This window comes from Chinchilla lanigera, unplaced genomic scaffold (assembly GCF_000276665.1).
Source record: "Chinchilla lanigera isolate Chin_1 unplaced genomic scaffold, ChiLan1.0 scaffold00107, whole genome shotgun sequence".
In the NCBI taxonomy this organism is placed as follows: domain Eukaryota; kingdom Metazoa; phylum Chordata; class Mammalia; order Rodentia; family Chinchillidae; genus Chinchilla; species Chinchilla lanigera.
In genome coordinates this window covers 2,349,951-2,362,336 of record NW_004955508.1, presented here as the reverse complement: position 1 = coordinate 2,362,336, position 12,386 = coordinate 2,349,951, and the positions used below count along the sequence as shown (strand labels likewise).

The window sequence follows — 12,386 nt, the reverse complement described above, 5'->3', positions numbered from 1 at the left end:
AGAAGCTAGACAAGAGACACACAAACAGATCTAAGTCAGGTAAAAAACAATAAAAAATTAAAAATTAGCTAAAAGAATATGCAAAAGTATAAAATTAAGAGTTGTGAAATAATAAGGTCTCCCAGCTCCAGGGAGCTGTCCCGTGTCCTCCTTCCCAAGGCTGCTGTTCTCTGTCCAAGACTGCCGGTATAACATGGGTAATACTGGCCAATGGTTTCACCATTTAAAGATTCAATTTCCATACTCAATAGCACCCACCTGTATCACAGGTCTGTTCTGTGTGTAAAGCAATAATAATAATAGCAAAATATTTCCAAACTAAGCATACTACTAATAAGTAAGTAAACACAAAGATTTGCTATCATTATTAGAAAGGAGGAATACCTTGGAGAAGCTAGTTTCAGAGATCAACCCAACATTCTCTATTTAGTGAGTTTCTGAGCAATGAAATAATACATGTTACACATATTCTTTGCCCTTTAATGACCTTTTGCTGCCTTCTCTCCCCCTTTATTTTTATATCAAGGAATGCAGATAAAAATGTATTCCTTATTCTTAGTATTTGAAATTTAAGAAAATTCTTAGTAACATTTCACTCAAGGTATCAGACTCTCAGAGTTAGTATGGGTATCTGCTACTCACGCAGTTGCTGTTTATCTACTGAGCTCTAACCTGAGCAAAGCATCAGTCACAGACACGAGGCACACAAGCGTGAATACACCCAGTATTAGATGTCAGGCAGCTTTACATATTCTAACAGAGACAATATGTGTACAAAGACATCTGACGCTAGGTAGAATGTTCTGAATGACAAGAAAATAGGAATCCAGAGACACAGTGATTTCTTTCTGGCTGGCAGGAGTGGGAGAAGGATGGGAAAAGTTTTTTTGAAGGATGCAGGAGTCTTAAGAGATAAGAAAATTTGGGGGATGAAGGTTCAGGAATAAGGAATTGAATATAAGCAAGTGGAGGAGAGGTAGGAGACAGAGGTGCCTGTTTGAGAAACAGCTGTTCTGCTGGTACCTTTCGGGCTTCAATCCATCATAGATGAGAAATAAATACACACTGAATTAGCTAATTGGAATCTTTCTGAATACAAACCCTAGGAGAAACAATAAACTCTATGCTTGTCAAACTATTTTAAGTACTGAAGTGAATACATGTTTTGTTAGTCCTAGCATCCATGAAAATTAGACATATGAAAAATCAACCATGTCTATCTTTTGCTGGGAAAATATTATTTTTCATTTTTTTCAACAAAAATAAAATATTTTTCCTCTGTTTCCATCTTTGCTGGAAAAAACAAGCAGCCATGAAGTACAACTGCTGTGTCGCATTTCTAAGATCTTGGGCTAACATTATTTGTGGCATCCGGTGGGGGTGATGCATAGAGTCGAGTACATATGTTCATGTTTGCGTGGAGTGGAGGATGTCAAAAATATCTGGAATTCAAAATAATAAAGGGTTCTGAGAGAAATCAGGAAGTGGCCTAGAGAAAATAAGAATATCTGACTCATGTTTGTGCATGAGATTGTCTTTCAGCACTTCCCCAGTGAGATTTCAGGGGTGGGCAGCGTCCCCAAAGGGATGGCTGCAGGGACTCATTCATGTAATTTTGAACAAGAATTGGAACCAACACTTTTTGACACTAGCCAAAAGAACTGTTTTGAAAAACCCCTTGGAAGCACACAGTTGAGATCGTTAATTGGCGAGCAAAGAAATGTAGGAAACAGCATGAGGAGGTCTGTCACCATTTTGGAAAAATAATGATTCTGGGAGTAAGTAAATTGTTTCCAGGAACATCAATTTTCAGGACAATTAATGCTGTTTGATTAACAGAGCACCATTTACACTGTTCTCCATGATTCCTGCTTTTGGACCCTCTCAGAGAACATATTGTATATATCTCTCTGCTTACATGATCAAGGTTCAGTGTGTGGTTGTAAATTATATAAGAAAAAATGCAATACATTGTTGGAAGTCAGGAGATCTAGCATCTACCTAGTCATAAACTCTATGATTGTCTTAAGTACTGAAATAAATACATGTTTTGTTAGTCCTAGCATCCAAAAAAAATAGACATAGGAAAAATCTACCATGTTACCTACTTAAATAGGTAACTTGCTCAATTTAAATCCATTATCTGGCTCTTTGCTTTTGACTTAGAATAAGGTACTTATTGCCTTACAATATGTGGTCTGCAGTAATGGTCTTCAAATTGGAGTGTGTAAGATAACCCACAGGGGGGGTGGAAGAAAACATAACAACTTCACAATTTTAATCAGCATTTTTGTATATTCTGGAGCAAAATAATTATTTTCATTGTTGACAACTGCACATAAGCATATAGTACATAATAAAACTACTTTATATTTTGCCAAACAAGCTTTGGCAAACACTGCTGTAGATAACCCTTAAGCACCTTCCAATTTTAAATTTCTGGGACATACATGGCTCAGTTTTTACATTACTTCAAGGTCTGCAAAGATAGAATGGAAAAATTTCATGCAGATCCACGTTGACTTTCTGTCAACTGGATTATCTACCATCCCTGTCTTAATCTGGTTCTTCTTAAGAGCTGTGTCCACTACCTTCCCCTTTGGGTTGTTTCCTGACCCATAACAGTGCTCTTCAGATATCAGGTGCTTAAATGTAGGTTTGTCCAGGGAATTAATTTCTATTTTAAAAAACATGGATTTGCTTCACAAAAGAGGATATGGGGAGATTTTCGATTCTCATCTACAAATAGATGTTTAAGTGGATTGATTAGTGGCATGGTCCACTTTCTTCTTCTACTTAAATGTCCTACTCAAGGCTATTGTCTCTATTACTGGTAACATTATTACACAGCTTTTTTCTCATTAAAAGTTGATGAACCCTTCAGATACAGAAGCAAGAAAATAAACGTCTGTCACACGGAGCATGATTTTCTTTGACATTAAATGCAGACTTCAGGGGGTTCAGACTGGAGAATATAGCATTTTTAGACAGGAGATATTGATTATATCATCAGAAGACAGAAAGAGAAAGGAAAAAAATGTGTCTTGCTCTCAGACGGCGCTCTGAGGGGCTTTAAGGTTGATGGGTTATTTTTCCATGCCACATTTTTATTTATTCTCGATCCAGGGAAAAGAGACATTTCTGACAGGCTTCTTCCCACCACTGAAAGTGAACCTGGAATGGAGAAGTCAAAGATTTAATGAAATGGAAAACTCCTTCAGGGAGTATGAAAGAATCCAAGTTTCCAAAAGGGCACAATTACTGTCTACTTCACCGTATTTGGCAACTGGAAATTTGGCAGATTCATAGCAAGTCTATGGAATATGAGATCAATATAGAAAACAGTGTGCACCCACATTCTTGTTTGTAACTTCTTTTGGTCAGAGTGTCTACATGCATTTCAATGTTATTTCATATCTATGTTGTATGAAGCGTATAAATGTCTACCCACAAAATATCCCTTATGTAAATTCTGGCTAATCTAGTAATCAGTACTTATACAAATGAACCTGAGACCTGGAGAAGAGGGTCAGTTTTTTCATTTAGATCCCTGGCGTTTCACCCTATGCTTTAGAATTCATCAGGCAAAGTCCCCTTGACTTTACATTTCTTTGGAATCAGCCAACACGTTTTCACCAACTGCCTAAATCTCCCATTAGTGACCTATCTCATGCCAGATGTGCAGGTCAACTGCCCGCTGCGCCTTTCCAGGCGGGTGCTGCACCCTTGTGTAGGGTCCCAAAGGCTCTTAATGAACGAATTCTTGTGCCTTTCTTCCTACTACAGCTATTCATTCACTTACATTCCCCAGTTGATCCCACTGATGCCAGGACCTGGGAACTATCCTTGCCTTCCTTTTCTGTATACCTGTATGTTAGTCATTTATATCATCTGACAAGTTTTTATATGCTTGTGCAGAAGACAGGCTCTTAAAAAGGAGAATGTTTTCTTTTCCCTATGCCTGCTGGCATCACGAAGAGATGTTAACTAATAACTGAAAACATTTGTAGTGAAGAAAGCAGGGGTAAATTTGTCCACTGCTTTAGCTACACATGCAGGTTGTTTGAATATATTGAGATGAACAGCAATTTGGTTCAAGAAAGTGCAGGTGTGAGTTAATGAGCTATTACAGGAGGAGATGCACTCCACACCTGTGTTTATGAGATGCCTTCAGCGTGTGTTTGCCCTTGGTTCAGTGTGCTGGTTAACTAATCCCCTGAGAACTTTGGGTTCCTATTTCTATAGCCCCAATGCCTAATATTTGGTGCCTCCATTATTTTATCTTTGGCTTGACAAACACTCACCACACCTCATTCTTTGGTGAATTGTTGGCTAAGCTGGATTTGCATGGTCCTATCAATACAGAAGCAAGGGCAGTTTTAAACTAAAAGATATTGCGTAGCAAGATGGATTTAGAAGCTGTAACTGGCCAAGTTTGTTTTGAGAAACAGTTCAAACCAAGTCTCCTCCTGGCAACTTATGCTATTTAGGGAGCTCTGGACATATTATTTTCCATCCACTCATGCAGTATGTCAGTGGCAAGCCAAATGGAATAAATTCACCTCTGAGCTGAAAGCTGTCTTAAGGGTTTCAAACCAACTTTTGCCAATCTAGAGATGATAGAGATGAGAGGAAATGAGCCAGTTTCCTTACACAGATGGACCTGAAGTCCCAACATGTCCAGTAATGGTCATTTCATTTGAAAATCATCTTTCTTCTTTGTCTTTTGTTAAGAAGTTTCCTAAGTTGCCCTTTTCCTGATGGCTTACTTTACAAAAGCCTTTCATGAACAAACCTGACAGATATGCAGGTCTGAGCTTCTGTGGGCCTCATACCTTGACAGTGGGATCAGGCCTTTGTGACTACAGACCAACAAGGCAACATGCTTGGGTGATGGGATTGAGGGAATTTTACTGCTCACATTCTGGTCGACAAGCACGTACCGACAGCTTCTTTATTTCAGACAGCTTGGTCAATTTTCTAGGGAATGGGCTAGAATAGTACTTGTTTTTACCTTTCTACATTTAAAAGTTTTTTCAGAGTCATTTACTGTCTAGAGTCAGGCTACAACCCCACCCCAGAGCATTACATAGTAATTGGAGCTGTTTCCTCATCATGTTGTTATATGTTTATTTTCTTAGATGGCAATCATTCTAAGCTGAGTAAATACCTGAGTATATTGTCTAACATTTTGTATGAGAAAATGAGCCTCTTTCCTCTGCTTTTCCTCCAATGAACATAAAATAGGCCCCAAATCTAAAAATGGGAGCTGAAAATGCAAGCAGGGAAATCATTAGACGTAGTGTCGGGGAGGCCATTAGAAGTCTTACTCTCTGGGTGTTTAATGACAGACCCTGAAAGTTTGCTTCTGGCCAAAGCCTGACACCCCAAAGTCTTATCTGTAAAGTAGATTATAAAAATGAATTTTCAAACAGCCTCCCCAGCTGTGTTTTACACTAAAAATCAGCTTCTGTGACAGGATTCAATCCTATCTGAGATTATACTACACACAATACTGCTGAGTTATTTCCAATATTCAATTTAAAATAATGAGCCAGTAACCTAATGACTTTTAGGAAATAGGCATCTGAACAAGAAAAATTCTACCTGATCAGAGATCAGGAAGGCAGGTGTACCAGGTAACCCATGGGGAGAATACCTCAAGGTCATGCATTTACTCAGAAGCCACATCCTGTATGCGTGGATGTTCTTCCATTAGAAAGTAATATAATCTGTCCACCTTAGCAGCAAAGAAAATAAGATACCAATTAATGGAATGACTTATTCCTGTCCCTTAGCAGTCAGCGCAAGAGCCAGAAACCCTCTTCATATTATAAGTGGGGCAGACTCATTCACGTATATTTATTCTTCCCAGGTTCTCTTAGCTGGTGAGGGGTCCCTACCGTCCATTTTTATGAACACACTATCATCCCATAGAAAGTCTTCTCACTTGCATTTCCTATTCTGCCCAGTCTTTCCAGATAAAAGTTTTCTCCAACTGCCCTTGCACATTTCCAATAGCAGAAAATCCTACTGCTGGGTAATAGAAATGCCAAGCCTCATTTGCATGTCTAAAAGCCACTTGTTTTCATAAAGCCAAATTCTCTCAGACTATTGAACATTTGCAGGTGCGATTTCCAAGAGACTGAGATGAGGTGGCTGCAAATGTGGCCCTTGAAGTGAAATATGATCAAAATAAATCAAATGCTCATCATCAAATTAGTATCAAGTGAAAGTGAAAGCAGAGCTGCGGTAACGAGCAAGTCCCCCCCCCCATGAAGTATACATAATGAATCTGATAAGAAACTAAAACGGCAAGGATAATGAACGCTGTGCAAACTGTCTTTCAGCTGGATTCTTTTTGTTTGCCTCTGAGGATGCACCTGGTGAGGACGGTCCCAAGTATCCTCGCCTGCAGGCTGTGTGGTCTCTGAACCTCCCTATCTTTCTGATTGGTCATCAGGTTGTGCTGTTTCTCTTGTTAAAATATCGTGTGAATTATTTTCGTCCTCATACCGTTAAGGGTTCTTTGTAAGCAAGAGAAGCCGACTGCAGCCACCACACCCGGAAGGGACGTTATTAGGAGGAGGCGGGGTAGCTCTCAGACAGCTCCCCTGATCTGCTGACAAGGACAGAAGATCTCAACAGGGCTCTTTTGTTGGAAGGAACAAGTGTCAGCCCTTATACATTCCCCCCAAAGTTTCATATCTGAAAGACTGTGTAGTTGACCTGGCTTCAATTGTCCTCATGTTCTTTACTATTGAAGGCTGAGACAATCAGATGTTATCCAGTGTGTGTGTGCGTGTGTGTGTGTGTGTCTGTGTGAGGATCCCTAAGAAACATTAGGATGCTATTACAATGCAAGTGAGAGTGGCCACTGGGCAGCCCAAACCAATCCATGTCCACCATGCTGCACACGGCAATTGTTATGTCTACAAGTCTTTGTTTCTCATTGAATAGCTGGGAAAATAAAGTTATAGATTAATATAATACATGATACATCATTTACTGAGTGAATGGGTCTGCTCCGGAATTTCCTGGCCACCCACTATAAAGGACCTTCAGGGACAGTGTCAGGCACAGAAATACTAATTCCTTGTAAGTCAGTTTCTGCCTTATAAAGCACTATGTTCAGATTTGGGAAGTTTTCCTTTTGGTGAGCTAGAATAATTCATTAAGCTGCTTAAAAGATGTTATCTGAGTACCTAGGATGCTTCACTGATAAAGCAGGATGATGTTGGCACTGATAAAGCCCTTACAGACCTAATAGTTTGTTAGAACTGTTAGTCATCAATCCCACTTCTGCACATCAGTACTAGTTCTGCATTTAAAAACTTCAGAGGGCGAATGAAGTAGGCTGGTGAAACTAGATGTATGCATACAAACAATAACCAGTTAGAAACTGTAATGGAAGAAATTCCTGGTCATTATTCCCCAAATAGAAGGTAGTTTAAAAGATTCTTAAGAAATTTTTACGTCTAGTATGAACACAACTATAAAAATTTACTGAGAGTCATAAAATATTACTCAAATATATGGAGAGACATAACCTTCCTGGTAGGGAAGACTCGATGTTATAAAAACACCACTTCTCTTCAAATTAACCTAAAATTTTAACATATCCCTAATTGTAGTCCCAAAGTGCTTTTCTGTTTGGAAAAGTTATTAGCAAACATTTTCCAATCCATCTGGAATAATAAATATGCGACTATAGCGTAGAAGCTTTTGAAAATTGAGAGGTGTCAGAGAATGAGCTACTAGATATTAAAATGAACCATGAAGCTGAGATAATTAAAAGAGTGAAGATCAAAAGCTCCGCAGAACAACAGAAAGCCCAGAACGTACATATACATACATATGTAGATGTTTTAAATTCACAGATAAGGGTTGATGACTGCTAGGACAAATGGCTTTCCATCTGGGAAGAAAATCAGATCCCTACTACACCCCACACCTGTATCGAAACAAATTCTAATTGTATTCTGGTGCAAGAAATTAAAATCAGACCATTATTAAAGGAAGGTTATATCATTTTAAAAACACTTGGACTTTCTAAGAGATGAAATTAACACCTAACACTTGAAAAAGTTTATGCTTATCATGATCCTTAACCCACCCCATCAAGTAACATACTTTAAAAGATACAAGTACAGATTGGAGAATATTTATAGTCTACACAACAGCCATGAGGTTAATTTTCTTAATAGATAAACAGCAACTAAAATACAATATGACAGGAAGCATTTCAATGGGGAGAAAAAGGACAAAGGGCAAAAACAGGTGATTGGCTAAACAGGAAACACTAATAAATAATGATATGGAATTAAAATGCTTTTCTCCAGTAAAGGTATAATCAACATAAACCAGAGTGAAATGGAACTTGTTTATCAGATGAGCAGTGATTAACACCATTTAGGGTCCTGTGAAAATGCGAGTGAACGTGCGCTTGTTCATAGTCTTGGTGGGAATAGAAAAGGACACGAATTTTCCAGAAAACAGTCTGGACAAATCTCTCCAAATCCACACAATCTAGCCTTACTATTAACCTGAATACTTCTGGGGGAAGGTAGTTATATAAGTAAAAATCCTTATACCTGACTATAACAATGATTATTTCAACAATATTAAAAATCATAAGCAATCAAAAGATTGATAGCATAAATTATGGCAAGTTCATATGACGTAGTATTGGATGTCATGAAAAATATTTGCTACAAATTTTTGAGCTCAAAATCCAAGTTACCTAAAAATTAGAAAAGTACAATTATATACAGACATATGTATATATTTAAGTGTATGTGTTATTTGTGCATGCATGTATAGCAATACATATAATATATAATTAGATGGATACAACCACATACCAATAATAGTTATTAATAAAGCCAGTAAGAACATAAGTGATTCTAATTGTACTTCCTTTGGGGAATCTGTACTTTCTAAATTTTCTACAATAAATATGTATTACCATAGAAGTATGAAAATATATACTATACATTACAAGCTTTATTTAAGGCAGTAGAAATACTTTTCTTAAAAGAAATGTGAAAGAACCCAATTCATGGAATCTATAAAAGGGTGAAGTAAGGGTAGCAGGGTTGGAATCCTGCTCTTGTAGTGAATGTCTTTGAGCACCCACTTTGAAATGTCATTAGCTGCGAACTCTGCTGAGAAACCATTGCACGTTGACAGAATGCTAGGGCCTGTGTGAGGAGCTGTTAGTGAGTTTATACAAGCGAGGCTAAGTGATTGCTGGCCACCTCTATAATTGCTCATAAACTAATAGCTCATTTCATCTAGTTTGCTATATTCATTGTTGGTAACATTTTTAAAAAGTTTTGTAAATTTTAGCTTTTGCTCATATTAGTTCATCTGTGGACTAGAACTAAAGGGATTTTTTCATCATTACCTTGACATAAGCTTACAGAGTTATATTTGATACTGAACCCTAAGATTTCTCTGAAGGTTGAAACAATAAATGACCAAATGAAAAATGAATCTTAAATTTCTCTAAAATTAGCACATTTTCCATTCTGGTATTCAATGTCCCTTATATGAGAACGCATATGATAAATTCTCCTAAAATTTTAATACCAGAGAAAAATGATCATTTTAAAGTATATGTTCCTTCTATAATGTTGTTTTATTCCTATATAACTCATCATGTTTCTCTTTTGACTTTGGCTTCCAGAAAGCACAGAGCTATATTTATTGCCAAACTGTAGCAACCAACAGCTGCCTAATTTTGCAGAAAAACTCTGCCCCAAAACACATGAGTGTTTATCCTCAACTAAAAGGTCCCATGACATGCATGGCTCACGTTATGAGTTGTCACAAATCCAATTTGGAAATAGGCAAGGATCAAACAATAAACATACATGTATGTAATTTGGACAAGGCATGGTTGGTCTTTGGCAATAAAAAATGCTTATACCTAGAATTTGGTTTGTATCAAGTGGTTATTAGGCATATTGCCTAAATCCGGAGTACTTCTCAGGAGCGAGTCTGTCCCTGGGCAAAGCTATGGCCGTTGGGGTGAGCATGCAATGAGGCCCCAGCCTGCATCCATCTGCATTCTGTATCTGGCTCCTTAAATTGTCTGCACAGCATCCAGTGAGTGTATCAGTTTGAAAGGGTGATAAATGAGCACGGTGCCAATAAATTAGCAATTTACACAGTTTTCCATTGATTGTAACCTTCAGAGCAGTTAGTAGAACAAGATCTTATTGAAAAAGACTGGGAAATAGATAACTTTTATACACAGAAATGTATAACTCTTAAGTAATAGTGTGTGTGAGAGAGAGAGCATGTGTACTTATTATAACCTCAATGGTAAAATAAGAAACATTAGGTGAGTTAAGAGATTTCTTCATCTTGCTGCAAGGTCAAAATTTATCCTAATTAATGATAGATGGTTTTAGAACAAGCTGAATGCTCAATAGGTCACAGAATATGGAGAGATGAGGATAAAAATTTTAAATGTCTATGATGTGAACAGTTCACACACATTATTTCTTTTAAGGGCTATGATAACATTTTTTTTTCTGGAATGCATAACTTCTTCAGCAACCTCCTTAATCATGTGGCAATACATGAACATAGCAGATTTTGTGTTGAAATAATTTGGATATAAAGGCCCAGTGGGGTGGCATCTTGTCATGCAGTCTTCATTGGAGCACTGTTAGAACTGGCATGGCAACTTTCGTGTCTGTAGGGACCCTCTTGAGGGCCTGTGGGAAGTGCAGAGCACAAAAGGCCACTGGATCAGCTGATTAGAGCTGGATCAGCTGATTAGAACTGGATCAGCTGATTAGAGCCATAGGTTATCACCACCAAAATGATTTGCCCTGGTGTTATTCATAGGAGAGCACAAACCAACTCAACAAGTGGACCAGGGAGGCCCCTGGGCCCCTGGCTATCTTCCCACCCATGAAAATCAGATACTCTTCAAATGGAGTTTTATATTCCACTAACGATTGGCTAAGTGAATAGGGGCGTCGTACTTTGAGTCTTTCTTTTTAAATTAATGAGATCATCTATGAAAGGTGACCAGCATTATCTGGTTCATGATACACCCTCAAATATATATAAGTTATTGTTATTATTTGTTATTCAGATTTTAAAGGCTAACCTCTTAACATGCAAATACCTAGGGAGACATACCTTGTTACTGGTTAACACTTAGTGGAGATTCTCACCACTTGAATGTCAGTTAAGGTATCTTGGGCAGAAAGGGTACCAGGATTGAAGCCGGGAAAAAGCAGAAAATTGGACTTTAAGTGAGAAATAGCTTTGACATTTGCTGGGAGCCCCAGTGGTGCTTCTAACATGGAAAAACTCCCAATCGTTGCTACCCAAGCACAAACCTCAACTGTTACCGAAAGATAATGTAATTATGAAATCCAGATCACAGGATCCAGGGTCCTTGCTCCTTGCGACAGCTCAGAGGACTTTGTGTAGACTTTTTGTGTAAGAGACACTGAACTGCAGACCCCACAGATTCACTTTGTTTTCTGACTGGTCAAAGTGCATTTGCACCAGGCCTCGATACTAACACGGTGGAGACGCACACACCTGGAGAGGGTGCCCATGCTGGACCACAAGGCTGGACAGCCACCACCCTCTACACAGTGTGTGTGTGTCCTTTCACACAAAGTAGAGACTTGTTACGTCACCCGTCTCTACTATAAATCAATCATTTCAACATCCTCTCCTGTCCAGCAAGGATAAAAAAGCATTCTGGAGACGTCTGTTATTTTGTACTAAATGGATGAATTACTATTTCTGCACAGGATGCCCCTGGAAGGCCTGACGGACACAAACAGTCACATTCACTATTCAAGAGAGATTTTATTTCACCTCCCACCAAGTCAGGGAGGAGCTCACACACCCAGAGATGGGCACAAAGAGTCACACATCTAGTTCTCAGAGCAACACGAAGTACTGACCTGTTAGGCCGGCTGCCTCAGCAGACAGGAAGGCACTCCAAGAAAGCAGGAAAAACAAGCCTGTTTCCAGCATCGGGAACTCACAGAGCTTGGTGAATTTGGTCAGGTGACAAAGACGTGTTAAGGGAAACAATGCTTTTACAGCTAAATCTTCTTGTTAACGCAGACAAACTGAACTGATAATAGTTTTGAGTTAAAGATGATTGTCAGGCCTGACAGGAAGGATGTCACTCTCCATGAGCCCTGAAAGACTACTTTGAGTTCCCTGCTTCACTGAGGGATGACCATGTGAATAAAAATACAAAAATGTATTCAGATTTTTTAAAAAGATGCCTACTAAGACTATAAAACTGTGGTACAAAACCTCTGGAATTTGGCCTTAGCCATGCACAGGTGCTCCTTGGAGAACGGTAGCAGATTCAGAACAAAGGGAGTGTG

The 12,386-nt window shown here is 38.6% G+C and overlaps 1 protein-coding gene across 3 annotated transcripts in view; it reads right to left on the bottom strand.

Moving 5' to 3' along the window:
* Slc9a9 (solute carrier family 9, subfamily A (NHE9, cation proton antiporter 9), member 9) overlaps window positions 1-12,386 on the bottom strand; it is a 611,715-nt gene that overhangs the window by 309,456 nt on the left and 289,873 nt on the right. For all 3 annotated transcript variants that reach the window (XM_005407730.2, XM_005407728.2, XM_005407729.2), the window contains one exon: window positions 11,949-12,054. In XM_005407730.2, the coding sequence (XP_005407787.1) occupies window positions 11,949-12,054 (106 nt within the window). The remainder of the gene's footprint in view (window positions 1-11,948; window positions 12,055-12,386) is intronic.